At 28.2% G+C, this 21,534-nt stretch overlaps 2 protein-coding genes across 2 annotated transcripts in view; one reads left to right on the top strand and one right to left on the bottom strand.

The window, feature by feature from the left end:
- LOC113558381 overlaps nt 1-21,534 on the bottom strand; it is a 194,800-nt gene that overhangs the window by 146,165 nt on the left and 27,101 nt on the right. The gene's annotated exons all lie outside the window — the stretch shown is intronic.
- Nucleotides 896-14,935, top strand: LOC113558400 (sugar transporter ERD6-like 6). The gene is made up of 4 exons (XM_026963851.1): nt 896-1,256; nt 6,337-6,593; nt 10,148-10,536; nt 13,373-14,935. Exons 1-4 carry the CDS (start codon nt 1,199-1,201, stop codon nt 14,067-14,069), a joined length of 1,401 nt encoding a protein of 466 aa, XP_026819652.1. The 5' UTR covers nt 896-1,198; the 3' UTR covers nt 14,070-14,935.

Here is a 21,534-nt window from a genome sequence, read left to right as displayed (position 1 = left end):
TTGATTAAATATTAAAACATTTTGGTATGCGTGGATTACAAACATTCACAAGATTCGAAACAAAAAGTTTCAAAAATAAGGTTTATGTATTTGTGATTATGAATTAATACTTATTTGATGAAATAAGCACATGACAGTTAACTAAACATCATTGAATAATAATAGTAGGCATCATAATATATTAAAACGTTTTCGCGAACAAATAAACGATAAACAAACTTTTAATTTATTTAATTTCAGTAGTTCCTATAGGTACATAATATTATACAGACGACGCGTTTAACGCAAACATATATTTCACCGGGTCCTGTATAATACATTAATAACATAACGTTTATAATGATTACGAAAAAATATTTTTATCAAGACGTCGGTCGGGAGGATAATTATACTGTGGCATTTATAACGAAATAAAAAAACCACCGTCGGTCGCCACATTTAATATCGCGCAATTTTTCGTCACCCGTTCTCGATCTGGTCCCGCGAGGTATTACAATGGAATCATTAAAGCATTTATAAAACATTTCTTGACAAAAAACGTTTTCGGCCTACGCGCGCCATATCACTGCTCATCGTTAATTATTATAATATAAACGATAATGATAATTCGTCTATAAAAAAAGAATCATTATCATCGTCGTCGTCATCATCATCATCATCATCATCAACATCATCATCATCAGTGGAAATAGAACGTATTTCGTCCGACCAATGATATATTATAGTACACGTTTAATTATATCGTATATATGGTACCACTGCGCGTTAAAAGATCGCCGGCGGAGGCGGTGTCGAATAATAATGATAATAATAATAACTGCTAACAATAACGTAACATGTGGGCATGTGGCCGGTATCCAAACGAGATTTCTCGTCGACGCATCGGTTAGTAATGGTCACGCGCACTCATAATACGTGCAAACAGACAACAGTCTATATTTTCGTCTCAAATTCTCGATGGTCGGCGCAGCCTTGATCGTCTGCGCGAAACCGGTGCGATAGGTCGTCGTCGTATATTATTCAAATATATATTATTGATACGCGAGCCACCTACAGCAGTAATCGTATCGCAGACGATCGGTGCAAGACGTCGGAACGCAACACGGAAAAACACGTATTTCGACGTGTTAATTGAATAAAACACGGTATTTTGTTATATCTACTGAACGCTGCACGGGCCGAACGCGGGTCTTACGCGATGGAGCACAGTCAACTTTCGTCCGGTTCGTCCAGACAGATCGCCGCGTGCATTGTCGGTTCGTCGATTCAACTAAATTCATCATATTTGCCATACTCGTAGAGTCGTAGTACCTATATATTATCTACTATAGTTGATTCGAGGCCCGGATTTAAATGCAGGGCGCACCATGTAGTCCCGAGCACACGATCCGTTTCGCGTACCTGCTGCAGATGATGCTTCAAAGGTGACACTTAGGTTGTGGATTTTTTATACGCTGTGCGTCGTTAATGTACGAGCTTACATTATAGTCTAGATCGGAAAATTCGGAACATTATATAGGGAAATATGATTTTCGTTATATACTTGCATCCGAATTGCATCAATAGACTTTTAGATACCTTTCATCTGAACTAAATGTCAATATTTCTAATTATAAATGCGATAACGTTTTTATCTATCTTCAACGATTATCGGACGCTGATGCCTTTGATATCTTGCCGGTTCTCGCTGAAATAACAACTAATTGGTCAGATGGGCTTACATCGCGATCGCGTTTATTTATTATAAGTGCGTAAGTTTGGTATTTTACTTTTGTATTGCCTGTTGTTAGTTATGATAAAAAAAATGCATAAGTTAAACCGTTAAACCGTATACCTCTCGCATGTGAATCAAAAATTTGTGTTCTTTTTAAGGGCATTATTAAAATATACAATGTTTAAGGCAATTTAGGCTATTTTTTGAAAGCATTTAAATCCGGGCCCTAATTAGTTATGATATTTTACATCCTATAGCGTAATTTATTTTTTATTTTTTTTATGTCTATAATATGCATATTTTTATATAGACCACAATCCTTTTGGAATTTATCCATTTTCCGGAAACCAATTTAAGAAGAAAAAATTACCATGGTATTAGGTTTTAATTCGTAAATGTAATTTAATGGTTTCGTTTACATCGTCGTTGTACGCACATTCCGTAGGAAAATTGAAAATCGAACCGAATACTATCATTATTGAATTATATAATATTACACTATAATTTACTATCTTACTTATTATCATTGCCCGCGTGTACACATGCTATACATTATATTATGATACTTCGCCTGTATATAGTATACATATAATAAACATAATTTCTTGTTTATATTATTTTATTTTCAATAATATTTTATTAAAAAGTAGGTAATCAAAAAATGTTTAATTTACACGGATTTGTTAGGTTCATATATTATATATTTACATAATTAAAACAGTTAAATAATAATCAATGATAATTTACGTGGCTCGTATTATTACAATTCACAATACACACAATACCTTGCAACATTAAAATTAGACGCGTAATAATATTGTGACGTATAAAAAACCGTATTTACAATTATTATTCGGCTGTTATAATAATTATTTATATTGCAGATATAGATATAATTGTATTATATTGAAATGAAGTTTAATATTGTCTCGGACGATTTTCATTTTATTTATCCTCCGTCTTTAAATCTTGAAAAAAAAAGTTTAAAAGATTAAATAAATACGAAATTTTTGTTCAAAACATTATTAACTAAGTATTAAGCCGAAGTTAGGTTTATTCGAACTATTTATGTTAACGAATTAATTTTGGGTTTTTAATAATAACCTTTATATACATATATTAGTTGTATAATCATATACAAAATCAAAATGTTTTAGTTTGAATTGAATTGCTATTTTATTAAATTTATAAATCAAAATTAAAGGGTAGGTATACTTAGTTTGATTATAATATTATATGTTCATTGTTATTTCATTTATATTTTCGTATTTAAGTTGTTTTCACCATCATAAGATTTAATAATTAGTATTTAAAATATTATCGCGGTTTTTATCAAAGTAACAACTAGATTATCTCAACGAGATAAAATACATTTTTTCACTATTTTTTCTTTATTCTATAGACCCAATATTTTAAAGTATTTTTTATGTATGTATAAATAACAATTTATTATTATATTAAGTTTATTGTTACTTATTTCTTGTGAACTTGTTTAGTTTCCACCATTGTATTATAATATTAACAATTAAACATTCACATTACCTAAGTTAATCTTTTACGGTTAAACAAAACATACCACATATATATTATCTATTATACCTAACACTATATTATATCTACGTAAGAAATTAAATATGCTAAATAAAATAAAGTTGACTATAGCGCAATATCATTATTTTTCTAATGTGGGTCCATATTTAATTATTATATTTGCTGTGTCAAACGTGAAGAAATATGCCTTTAAATTGTGTCATCATTTTTGTTATCATACTACAAATTCTTTACAAATTCGTTATTAGTCGATAACACTTACACATATATTCATAATATTTTAGATTAAGTCAAAATAACTAATTAACTATTTTATGGCTCACATGAGGAGGGATACCCCACCCATCAACGAGCGTAGATCATTTGAGCGAATATGTATAGCTATACACCGTTTGGGAGAATGTTTATTCGCTTTATATCCACCAGAAATAATAAGGGTGAAAAGTATTATTTTTTTTGTTGGTAGAAATGATTTACTTGCCCAATATTGTTTACTTTCGATGATAAAACTAAAGAGAGTATTGATATCGTTTTGCTTATACAAGTATTAATTATTTAATTTATGTATTGGTTGATTGGTTGGTTTTTAATTAATGGTGTGTTTATCTTATTTCTCAGAGCTAGTATATACAATTATAAGGCGTAAATGATGAAAAATAGAACTATATTATTAATTGCACTTTGCATAATTTTGGAATTATTTTTTAACACTGAAGTAGTGTGCAACAATAGGACTAATAAGAACAAAACGCATTTACAATTTTTAACAATAGATATTTATTATTACAAGTATGATGATTGGTAAAGTGAGATTCATGGATGTTTAGTAATTCATAAATCTGATAAGTTTATAGTTTTATACATATAGTTTAGTTGAAAACTTTTTTTTGTATACAAAAAAGATAAGAACGACACAAGCAATGAAAACAGACACTTGCAAGAGAAGAAAATCTACATTAACCTACTGGATTTAACTCAGCAAAAACGTAAATTAGCCCGAAAATTCAACGGTTGACCTATGTTTAATCGTTTAATGTGTGTACGTGGCAGTTAAACGAACTTGGTAAAAATTTTCCAAAACTTTATCCCATGCAATTGAATCAATTTAATTTCAGCTAACTGGCTATTGCAGTTACTCACCAACCGATTAAATAGTTATAGGAACAGTAGAATATCGTTAAATATAAATGTATATATTATATAATAGTACATATCTAAATATCTTTAGATATAATATAAACATTTTAGAACTAGATTAACCAAATTATTAAATAAAAATATTAATCACAACTATAAAAATAATAAGTATTATTAATGCGTTTGTGCATAATGCACACGAGCATACGTATTAATAGGATAATGAATTATTAAATTTGTGTAAACCTGTCTTAACAATTAATGTTTCATTAATTATTTTCAAAAAATGATCATCCACTTAATATTGTAAAATTTATACTCAATTATTTAATACCAAGTATTTCTTAATAATTATGATTATACGAGTATAACAAGATAGTTTTGTATTTATATATCCTGATTTACTTCCAATGTAAGTATATGTACAATATACTATAGATAGTATAAACTGGTATGTTACACGCAATATTATAGTAGGAACGAGTTGTTTACTTATATATGTTATGTATGAGCATAATATATTTTAAAAAAAACTGACTGGGATATGTCAGTGTTAGGACAGTACCTTCACTAGGGTACCGAAGCCCAAAATAAAGTCATTGCTTGTAGGCGCATTTTTCCATAACATAAGGTTAAGTTTAGTTAAGCTGGATTTTATACAACATTTTTCTAATAATACGGCATATCTTATTAAATCTCGTTAAATATCATATGCCAGTAAGCAAGTTATAAACATGATTTAACAACTATTACTCGGTATCCCATTTGTGTTGGGTTTCTTCAGTTTTTTATGTGTTAAAAGTAAAATATATTCTTACTTTTAAAATTATAAATTATTAAAACTAATTTTACATAATTATTATGTTTGTCACTAAATTAAAAAAAAAGTATATTTATTGAATATTTTAAATTTTGCTCATACCAAACATGAAAAATCTTTTTAATATTTATTACTGCATAGTACAATATTAGTAATTATTTTGCTTCAATTAATTATTATTCATAATTTATTGTATTATTTGTTTTACAGACAATTTAATCACTTGATTAATTAAATAAATAATTATTTATACATTAAATACTAGGTATACTACTATTGATTGTTGAAAAACGGATTTTTTTCGGTTTTAAAGGTTATCATTAAACGAATCGGAAATATGCTTACATTTTTTTTATCATTCTCGTGCCATTTCGATTTAACGAGATTTTACTGTACATAATATTACATTAATTGCCGCGTATTTCATCTGATGATGCGATATATTATATAATAGATGATGAATCACCGTTAATACATTTTCACCCTCATTTTTCCTTTTATAATGAATGTATTTACATTCTAATTTTTATAATTCATCTTAGGCGTACTTATTAGAACTATATTATTAAACATTTTGATTTTATATACCATTTAAGGAGTGTCCTTTGGCAATATTTCTTTTTTTCAATTGATTATCAACTTGATCTTTAGTTAACTGTTAAGTTAAACATTTTTTTTGAACATCTCGATAATTGATTTATTTATATAGTCGAATTAATAGTTATAAATTATTTAACTTTGTGTACTAAAGAATAATCTAATTTTGTTAGGAAAATATAACATACACAAATTAGAACTTCCAATATCCATTAATAATAAGAGAGAAAGAAAAACAATTTCAAGAACAAAGATGATAACATTTTTAAAAAAGATGTACCTATGTATGATATCTTAATTTAGATTTTAGGTCCCATCTTATGTATAATATAGGTATTAACCAGGCTTTTGTTTCTAAGCGGTGACATTTTGTGGCCTTTAGCAGGGTATGGGGAACGCACAGCCCATGTATTATCAAAAAGTCTACGACAACAGTACACTATTAACACCTTGGCCAGTCCACTTCCCTCTACACCTGGAGTGTGTGCTGTTTATTTATTTTATTACATTTCCGTAGCGTCATTGCCTGTGTTCATGGCAGGCATCGTACTCGGATGGCCTTCACCGGTCATGGAATACATGTCAGCTGGACAAGCACCCGTGTCACTGACGTCGGCACAGATGTCGTGGATGGTAGCCTGCATCGATATCGGCAACTTCGCCATGGCTGTGCCCGCGGGATGGCTGATGGACCAGATTGGGCGTAAGTACGCCGTAACCGCATCCGCACCGATCATGTTCGTCGGATGGATGTTCATATTGTTTGGTCGACAAGTGAGTAAGATAAAATAATATTATAATTTCGAACCCATGCTTACACATAGTTCCCAACACGGCAACACCACCGCCACAATCACATACTGCTGCGTCTGACATCATAGTCTCGAATTGAATTATTCCACCGATATAATAAGTCGATAATTATTCATAATAATATTATTATTTAGTACAGCTGCAGTCCACTCGCCATTTCTTGCTTGCGATTAGATCCGTTATTCATCGAGTATAATATTATAGTAACATCAATAAAATATATGCCGTGAAATTTACCTCAGCTACAGAAATATAGACTGTAGTAAAGCGTTGTATGATAAATTATTCTTTATAATATCTATTTCAATACTTTCGAAATTTTGTTGGTATTTTCATTACAGATGTAATGCAGTTCACGTAATATCTTACTGATTTTTACAGTACTTTTACAGTATTTTTTTTTTAAATAAATATCGCATGAATCTGCGTTATTGATTATATTAAATACGTAGTACGTACAATGTTAAGGTAAGATTTACCCCCGATCACGTCGTCATAAGTATATTATCTTATAGTATTTCTGTCGTGCGACCATTTTCACTGCTATATCACATAAGAGATACTAACATTTTTTGTTAAAAAATAGAGAGAGAGAGAGAGAGAAAAAACTCTATATTGTAATTGCTTTTACTTAGGTAAACTTGTGTACGCACGAATGATTGAGTGTGGAAAAGTTAAGCCACCCGAAGGCAACCCCGTGACCCGTGTGAATTGACCTCCGATATAAACGTATAAATCTATAGGAACCTCCTAAATATATTAACGAATGTGATGCATTTCCAAAATGCAAAATTCAGTAGTCATTATCACATTTAGAATTATAATTAATTACTAAGTTTTTTTTTCTTTAAATTATTGATAGACAAACCACACACTAATTTACTAAAGATATTTACACCTAGGTACTGTATATAGGGTGTTTAATAAGTTTGGAAACGGTCAATTTGATTCATAAAGGACTGATAAACGATAATATAATACATAATTAATGAGTTTATTAAATATTTTACATTAAAAAAATGTACATCAGTGTTATGTGTTATTGTTCCGTGTAGATTTTAAAATATACATATTACAGTAATTTAGTTTGCAAATATATTAAACACCTCGTATGCTATAAATTATAACATGCCTATATAATAATATAATATCAAAAATGTAAATAATATATTATCTATATAGGTTATCATAATCACTTACATTTTACAGAATTGATTGCTACATCACCTAGACATATGATTTTTTTAATCTTCGAGAATGACAAAGTAGACAATTATTAAAAAAAAAATTTGCATAGAAATAAAATATTTCTTATTTTTATTTAAAAATTATCTATTGTTAATGTATTATGGCAAACTTAGGTTTATAGATATGGAAGAATTTATAATAACGATTTATTTCAAATTATAACACTAGTGTATAACACAATTAACTAGTTTTTAAATTGATTAAGAATGTTATAATATTTTTGTTATTATATAGATAATAGATATAATATGGTTAATACTTAATGTGAAGATAATCAATATATTTTATACAATTATAAAAACACATTGAACATTAACTGAATCAATGTTTTTGAAGAAAATGAAATACTTATATGAATTTAAATTAACAGAAGTTATCGATGAACAAATAACCGTAAAATTTTATTTACTATTTAACTTCAAAAACAAGTATCTATGTATATATAGTTTAATTCTCAGAAACGTCCGTTTTCAAAAATCACGTTTAAAATGTGAAGAATTATTTTCAGGCATTGTATTTGGACTGATTATATTTTTGTAAGCGTTATAAAATATGTTTCCGATGGCACAAAGAAAAAAATTATTCATATTTTATTAAAAAAAAAAAGGAATTAAAATATAAAAAATGAATAATAAAAACACTGTAATGACGTTGTCGTGAAACAAATATCGTGTGTACAGTGTAAAAATAACACAGTAGAGACGTAATCATAATAATCATAATAATAATTACGTTTTTAAATCAGTGACATTTCCAGCACAATAATCTAAACGGATCACTGTACAATTTAAAGAGTCTGCTTTCATAACTTTCATTGTCACTATAATTTACAGTAGTCTGTAAAAGTATTAAAAAAAAAACAATTACAATAATCATAATCATAATGTATATAATATACATATATGTATGTACAAACGTGTCGGAAACAAAAACCAACGTCACCCTAGCGTTTTATATCTAATACAGTAATATTATTATATATGAAATATAATATGGTTCAACACGGTGCGATAATGTTATAACGTTCGTTTGGAAATTCGCGAAAAAAAAATCAGGCTGAGTATATTATTAAGCGCGCGTGCATTAATATATATGCATTATACACGACGGTAGGGCTGGGTCGTTTGAAAATTGCGTTGTTTCGGGAAATAAAATAATTTCCATGTTTGTGGTGCAGTGAAAATATTATAATGTGTTATTCTCGCCATACACGCACATATATACACATATACACATATATTTATACCAACCCAAACATATAATAATAATAACAAAGTAACATGCTCGGTAATTTATCATTACGGAGGGGTGAGAGATTGTATTCAAACAATGAATATTAACGTCATATTATACGGAAACCGTTGTTTCCAAAATGCGTCGTCGTCGTTGTCGTCGTTGCCGTTACCGTCGTTTTTAGATCCCTCGTGACCATGTGCAGGGTGAATAATATAATAATAATAAAAAAACATGTTCAAGTTTTGCATATAATGGGTTGTTTGCGAGAATCGGCAATCGAGATTCGAATTGAATGTCATAAAACTATTGCAATGTGTTTCAATGAGAGGAGTTAAGAAATTATTCATTTATTTCATTATTCAGAGAAATATTAGACCAATGAAATTATGTATAAATATGTATTTTCACGTTGTTTGATTTAAGCGGTCTGTAGACACTTGTTTCCAACATATAATATGTTACCAAATACAAAAAATAATTATTTATGAATTTTTCACTGCACTAATATTCAACGTATAACATAATTAATAACAAAAAAACAAAGAAAATAATAACAAAAATAAAACTAATTATAATAACATGTATTTACATAATTGGTTCTAAAACTATTATTATTCATTTGTTTTCAAAAACCATTTTTATAATTCACCCCCCCCCCCTCCACTAACCTATAAAAGACATTTAATTAAAAAGGTTTTTCTATGGTAATATTTATTCACCACCCACAAATATAAATTTACGATCAAAAATATTATACAAGGATAGAAATTATGGAACGGTCAGACAAAATTTGTAATATGTTAGTAAATTATTAATCTTAAAATTTCAATGTAGGTAAAATTATAAGTATATAAAATAAACAAGACCAAATCAACTATAAATTCTTTAATAATTTATATTTAATTTGCCTATGAATAGTATAATGATAATAGATCATGGTCTTGTGAAGTTTAAAGTCACCATCAGCATTGGTAAATAAACTGTGTGATTAAAGTTTTTAAGGATTAAATGTATTATATTCTGCGTTTCAGGTATGGTGCCTGTTCGTGGCCAGGCTTCTCCACGGAGCCGCCGTTGGGATCGCATGGGTGGTGGCACCGGCGTACGTCGGCGAGATGGCCAGCATTAGAATACGTGGCAAGCTCAGCTTGTTAGTTCAGCTCAGCTACGCATTGGGCTTGTTGTTCTCGTACTTTGCAGGTTGGCTGCTTGGTGATTACATCACACTGACTATCGCATCTGCATGTGTGTCGGTCATGTCCGGCGTGCTGTTTTTGTTCTTGCCCGAGTCACCGTACTATTTGATGCTGGACGGTCGACCGGACGACGCGGCCAAATGCCTCTGGTCTCTGCGGAGTTACACGGATGACGATTTACAGACCGAATTGTTGTCCGTCAAAGATTCCATTTCAAACAACAGGTATATAATATGTATCATGGACGCGGATATTAGTGACGTTGTTTGTAGGAAATTTAAATTTAGAAATTTTAATTCAATTGATTGGAAATTTTCGACTGTCAGTTACTCTAAAAGAAAAATGTTGAAAAAGTTATTTATTGAATTTATATCTTATCAAGTTTCTTATTGAGTTAATACAAAAATTATGACATCTAGGGAAATTGAATTAAACACTCTCTACGAGTAAACGGTAATTTTCAAGTTATATCTAGTTTCGTATTATCACGATGACTGCTATTGCCTATTAGTAACGATCGTCTATAAACTGCATTATAAGCATACAATATGTATAATATTTATTATATATATATTATATATACATATGCAAGTCGCACGTGTCTACATGTCACTGGGTCCCTTTACAACTTTAGTGCTGCTGTCTTGTTTTTGAAGAGGCGTTTCTTTTATGCCAATAGAAGCACCTATATATACAACCTACATCAAATTTAGTAAGCCCGGTGGGTATTAAATATACCGTACGTACACGTGCGAGAATGGCGCGTGTTCAAACGTCACGAGATACATCAACATTAGGGATTTTTATCGAATCATTTATATTCACGGACATAAACGGCTATACGCAGTTCATGCGTCGTTCTTTAAATGTTTATAAATATATATATATATCAACTTTTTCGATTATATTTTATACTTAATATATACAGTCAATTTATATTTAAGTAGAAGTCCATTTTTTTAATTTTTTTTAACAATTATTCCCCTTTATATTCGTTTAAAAATTGTACTTAGGTACAAATTTTATAATAGGCATCTACATATACTGTGTACACCCACTCTATTACGTACAGTTTAACCTTATATGATATATTTATTAATATATGTAACTATAAGTACAATATTATAATTTATAACAATATACATTGTATACGCTTACGCATGCACACATACATAATAGTATAATACAATTCAATATGTGTGTCGTTACTACCTGCAGAGTATATAGGCCACTGGGTTCTTTTTTTACTATTAAATACATTAAACCGAAATTTCATTTTTATCAAAAGCATTCTTATTCTTTTTGAGTCCCGCAACACGGAGAAGTTTATAATTGCATTAAACGGAATGTTTATTACTGACCAATAAGATAAAAAAAAGTCAGCAGTTATACGTTAATCATGTGTATAAGTAAAACTATATTTTATTTAAAAAAAAAGCTCATGCTTTTAATAAAAACACCAATAACAAAATATATCATAAAACACAACAATTTCAGTGATAAAATCTCGGCTTCGGGTTGAAATTATAAACATAATCATTATTTTGAGCAATTAAACACGATACATTTTTATTAAAAAAAATCTTATGATTTAAATAATTTGTTTCCTTAGAAGTTAGCATATTATACAAAATAGGGTTATAACTCAATTGATAACAAAGACGACGAATAAAGGTTAATGTTTATAAATAATAATAAAGTAAGAAAAATAAATATACAATTGTACCTATTTAAAATAAACTTTAAGTTGTTAACTTCGTCTGAATATTAAAAGTAATAAATGTACACCATAAACTTTTCAAGTTAAATATTGTACTTTGTATGATAAACCGCGTATACCTATTAATACTAAAGTAGGCCATACCATATTCAAGTATTCAATAGATTTTGTTAGCTACTAGCTAGCTCCTATACCTACTTGCCAGGTTTTTATCAACACTTATTATCATAATTCATAATTATTATTAATAGCACACTTATAATGAATGTCACACTATATTCTTATAAAAATTATTGTATGAGTATATGCGTTTAAAATACATTTTCTGTTATTATTCGAGGTTGTTTTTTCTTATATTTTTTACACCACGGATTTTATTATATTCCTTTACTACGACGTGTTTGTGAACAACTTTTTAAATTAATTTACCAGTATTCGGTTGAGATTGTCTCAACTGTCTCGAGGGAATTGTGTTTATCGTTTCGTTTTTTTTTTCTGATCTCGTCAAACGGTACACCAACAAAAAGGAAAGCCGGTGTAAATATTTATAACAATTTCGAAAGACCTGCGAAAAAAAACAATGAAAAACAAAATTGGTTTTCCCTCTCCTGCACGTACCGCCATGACTCGTTCGGGCTTTGTTCTATATATATATATATATATATATAATAAGATGTACCTACAATCTGCGCGCTCACGATATAATATATAATATACCTAAAGTATCGTCACCCCAAAATGATATAACGATATGATAATAATATACAAATCTCACGAGGTTTGCTTTCAATGCGTGTATTTGTGTGTATTCATATACATCTTTCGTATCGTGATAAATCAATTAAATGCGTGATCAATGCTAGCGCTACTGTAGTAATCTAAGGAAGACTGCTAGAAACAAGACACCACTCAGTACTCTCCATCCTAAATTAAAGTCTAATCAACAATCGATACCAATATAAAAATATCATATAAATACAAATTACACGCGTGTGAGTTTACTGTTTAAATAACAGACTTTAGAAATTTATTTGGATTTACGTTCAAAAAATAATTATCTCTCGATTGGTTGGTATAACCACTGATTTCACTCGAGTTTCTTGTTGAATTACTTACATTTTAATTTAAACTCACACTATTGTTCGAATGTCACACTTTTCACCGTTCGAATTTCCTGAAGTTCTATATGGTAGTTCGCGAATATAGTTGAGTAAAAATAAACCCGTTTCATATTAATTAATTAATTAATTTCAATATCGAATTATAATATTATTGTGTTAAATATTGTTAATGTGTATGACATGTTTTATAACGCCACATTATTAACATTATTTTGACAGGAATAAAGGAAGCATCGGTGACCTGTTAAACAGAGACCGTTGGCCGCTGGTGATCGTCATAGTGTTGGCCGTACTGCAAATGGCCTGTGGGGCTGGCGTGTTGGAAGCGTACGCGGCGTCCATCATGTCGAACACCCGGATATCGACAAACGCGTTAGCTGTCTACCTGGGCCTAGTCGTGCTTGTGGCCGCTGTGCCGTTCGCGCTGGTTGTAGACCGGTGCGGTCGGCGGCCGCTGATGATCGTCTCGTGCTTCGGCACGGCTGCCTGTCACGCGAGCGTGGCTACCGTCCTCTGGTGTCGGGACGTCGTTGGCCACAGCTGGCTGCCGCTGTTCGGGTCAATAGCCGGCGCACAGTTCTTCATCAACGTCGGCCTCATGCCTCTGCTGTCCGTCGTCCAGTGCGAGTACTTCCCATCGGACACCCGGGCCCTAGCCGACACGGCCGTCGTGATGGCCGTCACGATCACGTCCACAGTCATGATTACGACCTACCAGCCGTTGGCCGATGCTCTCGGCGTGTCCGCCAACTTCATCGTCTACTCGGTCGCTTCTCTGGCTGGCGGCCTGTTCTGCTGTCTGTTCATGCCCGAGACCAAGCGCAAATCGTTCGCCGAAATACAAGTAGACTTTCACAAGACCGAACAGCTCGCCGACAGCGGAGTCCAGAAACTTTGCGATTACCAGGAGATTTGAACCGCGCGCCTATCGTATTGCGACTACTGCACAACAGCGTGTTCGGTGACATTAGCACGAGACACATTAATTAAACGTGTCAAATCTTTTGGTAGTACACTAGCTGGTACACTTGTTCAATAAATTATAAATGTACGAATTATGCGTCATTCGACGTAACCAAATCGTATGTTTCAACGGGAAAAACATCGCAAGACATCACCGTTGACCGTTAGATCTTGTAGAACTGTACATTGACATATTTAAGTTATATTTATTAAGACGCCGATATGTATATATTTATCAACATAAATTTTAAGGTTTTGTGTTTGGATGACAAATGACATTTTTAATTTCATGGTAGGTATTATGCGTATTAGTACATTTATAATATAGATTTATTATATACCTTATCCCAGGGGTCACCAATTAATATTTTTGAAAGGCCACATTAGGAATAAGTACATATTTACATTATTTAAAAACCATTAATAATTTACAATCATAACATATAATTTTGTCGTAATATGTGTTATTTATTCTTTGTCTGCGGGCCGGATAAAATGTGTCGCGGGCCGCCATTTGGTGACCCATACCTAATCCTAATCTAACTATGTATCGCGTATTGAATATCGCGTTTAATGTTACTCTTGATTTTAAATTTTTAAACATGATCATAAGTTGAATAAAAAAAAATATATCCGCGTTCAAAATTACAAAATATTAAAAACTGAATATCAAAAATTACGATAATTTAGTATTAAAAATATTTTAAATAATAACAAATATTAAATATGCGAGTATTTTAAGTTACAAATATAACTTAACCTGTAGTTTACATCTATATATGTTTGTACATAATATACATTATATTTTATATACATACGAAAATATTATTGATAAGACTATTTTAAAATAATTTAATTTATTATCCAAGAATATTGTAAAATATGCAAAATAGTATTAATTTTGTTAAATAACATTTTTTTTTTAAATTATCATCATAGAAAAAATGAAATTATTTTATACAAAGTAGGTACAAAGAGAATAAAATATGAATATTGCGAATAATATTATATAATAATATTGGACTTGTACATTATTATAATGATAGTTTATTCATTTTCCATCTAAACAAGAACATACAACATTGTTAAATAAAAAGAATTTTTGTACTTAGAAATCAATTCTAAATGTTTCTAAAGTCCAAAAGTGTAACATCTTAACGAATATCTTAAAATTCGATTAGATATTAAAATACTATAAAATATAATCGAAAATGTCTGTCATGCTAGTTTAAAAACAAATTATTGTTCATGATAGGTAATATTTATAATAACATTATTTTAAGTAAAAAACAACAGTGTCATATTTTAAATTCCATTGTGAAAATCAATAATAAATGTACCAAAATCACAAACATAATTTTGTGCAAAAGTAAGAGTTACTTCTTTTGTATAATTATTAATTACAATAAAAATATAATTTTATTTTTTTATTTTTAAATGTAGTTTTATGTGACTGTTATGTAGATTTGAATTTTTTTTACGCTAATGTAACTAGGTAATATATTTTTTTTATATAAATACTTATGTATTCACCTGTCATAAACATAGGCGTGCGCGCACAGTGGCAATAGAGGCCACATATGCTGTTTCTGAACTTTTTTTCTGGTTTACAGCGATCGTTAAAATATTTAATTATGGGCCTCGGTAAGTTTTATCTCCATAAAGTTATATTTACACAAATCATATACATTATAGTAATAAACAATTATTGATTATAAAATTACAGCTGTAAAAATATTAATTCAATAATATATTTATCGGGAACTGTATTTTTAAATTGTAATTATTATTACAGAATATAAAAATGCATTATCAAATTATTAATAATATTATCGTCAAGAATTACTTTATCAAATCAATATCTAACCTATACAATTTTAAGTTTGATACCTAAAATAAAAAAATATGAAATTAACGTCTGAATTTCATGACAAATCTGGAAAACGGGCCGGATTACATCATCACTTATACTGCCCCTGAAACCGGAGTCTACGCACACTTGTGTTCATAAATCATGTATCCTGTATGAGTCACAATAATTTCATGGAAATTCAATTACGTTTAATGAAATTTTATTTTTTATTTTTAACAACATACAAATTTTATCCACCGTGGCACCACTGGACGAATATTAGGTATGATGAATTTTTCTTATGTTATTAAAAAGTAAATATAAAATAAAATGAATATATTTTTATATTTTTTAAACTTGAAATTCTGGGAAAATTGAAATTACAATGTTTTACATAAATATATTAGGTAGGTACACATAATGCTTACTATATAAAATATAAGCAAGCGTAAGAGGTATATGGTATATCTACATAAAATTATATATATATTAGTTATTATTTATTATTATTGTCGATTTACAAATTTAAAGATAACGTTGTGTAATCTATCTCTGAAACGACTGAAATACTTCGTATAGGTATTTACTATGCAATGGTCTACTTACATTTTTATATTAACATTTAATACCGCGAAACAAAATAAAAATAAATACCACACTGAGAATAATATTCATTACTATGAAAATCTATCATACGCGTATCTTGCGTGATATAATAATAAGGCTCGCGTTACGTGATTCGATTCATCTCAAATTTCCATTCATCTGATGAACATACATATACCTCTCTGGTTACTCGACCTTATCGTTCTTCTATAATAATATGCCTAATATTATTTAAGACATTAATAAAGAAAAATTAAAAAACTAATGGTGTAATATAATAATACATGGGTAATAATTTATTTTTATTTTGGAATCCAATTACAGTTATAAATCAAATAAATCATTTTTTTTTTTATACCGGAGAAAACATAAATGAATTGCTTTTCAACAAAAACACAGTAGTTTTTATGGTATATATTTAGGGTGAAGATTTTTGTGAGTAACTAAACATAATTAAAATGTTTGAGCAAGGTTACCCCACTCAGCAGTTGATAAAAGTTATTATAAACATTTTGTACATTTTAAATAAGATATTTTAACGAGAAAATGTTAATTTTATTATACCTACGTTATGACTATATACATTTTTATCTTTTAATACAATGTCATTATTGTCGGTACGATTTTTACCCAAACATATCTTTAAAATTAAAATTTTAAAATTCGGTAACTCTACATTATCCTGTCGGACTGACGAAGTACAGAAAATCACTTAAAATTTGTATTTAACAACACCGAATCGATGTAGGTGCATATATTGAACTAGCAGTCGTTTATACACATTCAACAGAAAATAAGTAAACTAAACACTGCGGAATAATGTAGAATATAGACCTTCAGTAATTAGTTCAATGATCTGTTAATTATTAATACCGTTGTTATGGTTTTTCATCGTAAAATAGATTTTATACAAACATTAAAAAAAAATTGATAAAAACACTAAATCACACAAATGACTACGCATCCGGATACAATGTTCACACGTATTATTATATTCATCATTATATACTATTATTATTATGTAAATTAGTATACCTATATGCTATATTGACACTTTAATCAATATTTTAATGTGAATACAAATTACAATATTATAATTTATAATGTGTATTCATTGTAGCAGTTGATGACATTTCATTATAATCGAGTTATTGCATTATTTATAAAACAAATTCTGTTTTATCGGAAAACAATTTTATTACCTACATACCTATACGGTATATAATGGGAAGAAGTACCTACTATGTATAGTAGTATAATAATATAATTACTTTGTTGTTGTTGTTATTATTATTATTATTATTATTATAACCATTATTGGCATTTTTTTCATCGTCTGAATCGTTTAAAAATTGTTTATAAAAATGTAAAATCATAAATATGTAATTAGAATAAACTAGGTAGGTAAGTATTATTATATGACTTATGAATTAATAATATAATATTTAATATATAGTATAATTTCATCATTTTATGATATATGTAATACTGTAATTACGTGTACTTACACAATATTATATTTAGTATTTATAAAGTATTTATGAAATAGATCACAAAGAGAAATCCTAATTGATGAGTAAAAAAACTAATTATTTATAAGAATAATTAGATAACAGACTTTCAGTGTTAAGGGGGCTAACAGTTTAAAATTACCATTGTTACCATCAAGGTTTAACACAATATAATATTATGTATATTGTTACGGTATACCTACCTAAATTTAGTAATTTTTAAATTTAATACGTGTGAATAGCAAATAAAAAATGTTTTTTTATAACAACAATTATTATTTTGACTTAAACTAAATAATTTTTAAATCAATCGAGTGTATATCGTATATTTAAAATGATTTAGGAACCATATGCATAATTTGTAAATGTGAATAATATAAAATAATATTTGAAGTATGAACCTATAAACATATTATTAAAAATGTTCAATGGTCAACGACTAAAGGTTATTTAAATTTAACTTACATTTACTTATCATCGGGCGTATAAGGTTAGGTTATTTAATTGAGTGTTACACTTTATCTATTTATGTTATTATCATCACTATTTTTGAAGATATACAATTTAAATTTAAAGGTAAAGGCATAATTACACCACTAAAAAGATATACGGAATAAGGTTTTATATATACAATCGCCATTTATTAAGGATTCCCGCACATTAAACTTATCCATAAAAAAGGATTTGGGCTCTCAATAATAATTAACTATTAAATAGGTAAAACAAAACAAAGCTGTTATATTAAAACTTGCCAATCGAAATCAATCAGACTCAAATACTATATAAATGTGTTAAAAGGCATACTAAAAAAATAAATATATATATATATATAATAATAGACATACAGTATATCATGCATTGAAACCGTATACAAAATAAATGAGTTAATTTTTTTTTCTATGAGTTAATATTAATATTATATAAATGGTTTTTAATTGTCTATGTTATTGACTTTCGAGATAAATAAAAAAAACAACAGTTTAATATTTTCTTTTATAAATTTATTTAATATATAAATTTACATATTTTCTTTTATTTAAAACGTCGAACAATAATACAATTCGTCACCGAGTTAGTAATTTCAGATAGCAAAAACTTGTACATCTTGACAATAAAGTATGCCATTAAAATTTGAAAATAAAATACTTTGGTATTCCTAATTTCTATACTATAGAAATTATAAGTAATTGTATAATTTTTAGGTATATTTATTTTTAAACTATGCTTTTTAAATTTTTTATCAAATGATGTTCGCATAAAAACATCTAAGAACTGTCGTTAAAAATAACGAGATGTCTAATTATCTTTTATATTAAAAGATTAAAACGAACCACCTATTTGAGAAACGATGTAAGTCAACAAAAGGTAATTAAAAAAAAACAATAAAAACTATTTTTACGTTACCAGTTAATAGTTATATACTATGATGGATAATCCGAGAGGTCTAATAAACAATTTCAATATTTGTTCAAATGTTTATAAATTATAATAGTATCAATAGTGGTTATAACTTAACTATTACATTTCATATTATGACTTTAAGTTAAACTTTATGATCTATAATGATTAATCATGTTCCGCCAATGAGAACTTCTCCAGAGAATTCAATTGGAATTATAATGCCACTCCAATTATTATAATTACAACAATGTTATAAAATAATAATGTTGTACCAACATCGACATAATATGCACGGTGGTATACTCTGTTGACTACTGTGTGAACTTTTTTTAGCAGTATACGTTTAAATAGGTAATAGATTTGAAATACGTATAATACATATTACTTGTATGTTGTATAATAATTAATAATATCATATGTAAATAATCTATTTACTTATCTATTATAAATTAACCATTAATGTTTGATTTCAAAAATATATATGTATCAATTATAAATTATAATAATTTATCTAATAAATATCTTTGGTATGCGAGTGTAGAAATAGCCATTACTAAATAACTATATACTTGTACGACATCATAATTCATAATCTTTAATTATATACCAAAATATAATATTCAAATATGCATATATTATATATTTGTAGATAATACTAAATATTATTTTTTATACGGTATATTTATTTATTAAAATTAATTTAATTGATGAATTAATTATTATCGTCATGTATTGCAATGATCGTATTGTATTTATATAAATAAAATAAATAAATGTACATTTGATGGTATTTGCTCAGCTCCTCCTAAATATAGTTATTGAGAAAGATCTATAAGTTTAAACGTGAATACTTAGGCGTATATTATCAACATATAACTATACTAGCTGTAGATAATGTCTGTGCAGTGTGCACGCTTTATGTATCACTAATTATGTAAAGAATACAAGATTATTCACATTTTTATTATTTTCTTCTAGATTATAAAGTCAGAAAGTCTATTAAATTTATTGTATTCTACAACAATAAACCAAACGATAGTTGTTATTTAATGACTCGAAAAATATTTACAATTTTTGTTTTTTTATTTTTAAATATTTAAAATTATCTATTGCTAAATAAAACCAAAATTAAAAATTCACCATCGGTTGAATATAGACAGTCAATATTTATATTTAAAAAAAAAATTTGTATTCGAAATGTTTAAAAATATTATATAATATGCTGTTGTTCGGTTTTCCAACTAGAAGTCTAGAAGCTACAGAACCCACTCATCTGAAAGTGCATTCTGAATTCTGATGATCTCTTTTTAAAGAGAAGGTATAGTGTGTCTTTCATTTAGTAATATCAATGATTAAATTATCTATTATATTACATCAATGCTAATATATGTGCATAGATAAATGGATGACATGCATTTTCTACTACCCACTTTAGAGAAGCGTGAACAAAAACATAAAGATCATCACAATGAACGAACATTAGAGAAAAAAATTAAAATAAAGATGGTATAATATTTCTTATTATTAAAAAGAAAATCGAATTAAATATTGTTATATCCTGAAACAATGCTAGCTAGTACATAGTTAATTAATAAATTGTATAACTCTACACTTCACCATTATTTACAGTTAATTAAAATTTATTAACTATCTTCTTCGAATCTTTTCGTTCGTGTAAGCATTATATTACACTAATATTGCATATAAAATAAGTGTTGTTTACTGATTAGGGTATATGAATACAATGATACATAATTATTTATTATTATAACACTTTAGTACCTGTATATTCGAACAAATTATTATTTAAGTTGGTAAATTTGTTTTCAACTGATGCACAATAGTATACATATTATTCGAGTATTACTGAATTGTGAATTAATTCATATATTTGTGATTTGAGATTTCGTAAATATATATATATATATTGTGAATTTTTTTTTAAAATTAATAAATCATTTGTTAAAAGTCAAAAATATTGTTCGAAAGCTGTTATATTTTAGTTATAAAGCGGTAATATTAGAAACTAAGTGCTACCGGTGAAGCTT

The sequence above is a fragment of the Rhopalosiphum maidis genome, chromosome 1, assembly GCF_003676215.2.
Source record: "Rhopalosiphum maidis isolate BTI-1 chromosome 1, ASM367621v3, whole genome shotgun sequence".
Lineage (NCBI taxonomy): Eukaryota > Metazoa > Arthropoda > Insecta > Hemiptera > Aphididae > Rhopalosiphum > Rhopalosiphum maidis.
This window is presented reverse-complemented; position numbering and strand designations above follow the sequence as displayed.

Coding starts and splice junctions, on each gene's coding strand:
- LOC113558400 (XM_026963851.1), top strand. CDS start 1,199: ATGGAGCACAGTCAACTTTCGTCCGGTTCGTCCAGACAGATCGCCGCG. Junction 6,594..10,147: donor TCATATTGTTTGGTCGACAA/GTGAGTAAGATA, acceptor TCTGCGTTTCAG/GTATGGTGCCTGTTCGTGGC. Junction 10,537..13,372: donor GATTCCATTTCAAACAACAG/GTATATAATATG, acceptor TTATTTTGACAG/GAATAAAGGAAGCATCGGTG.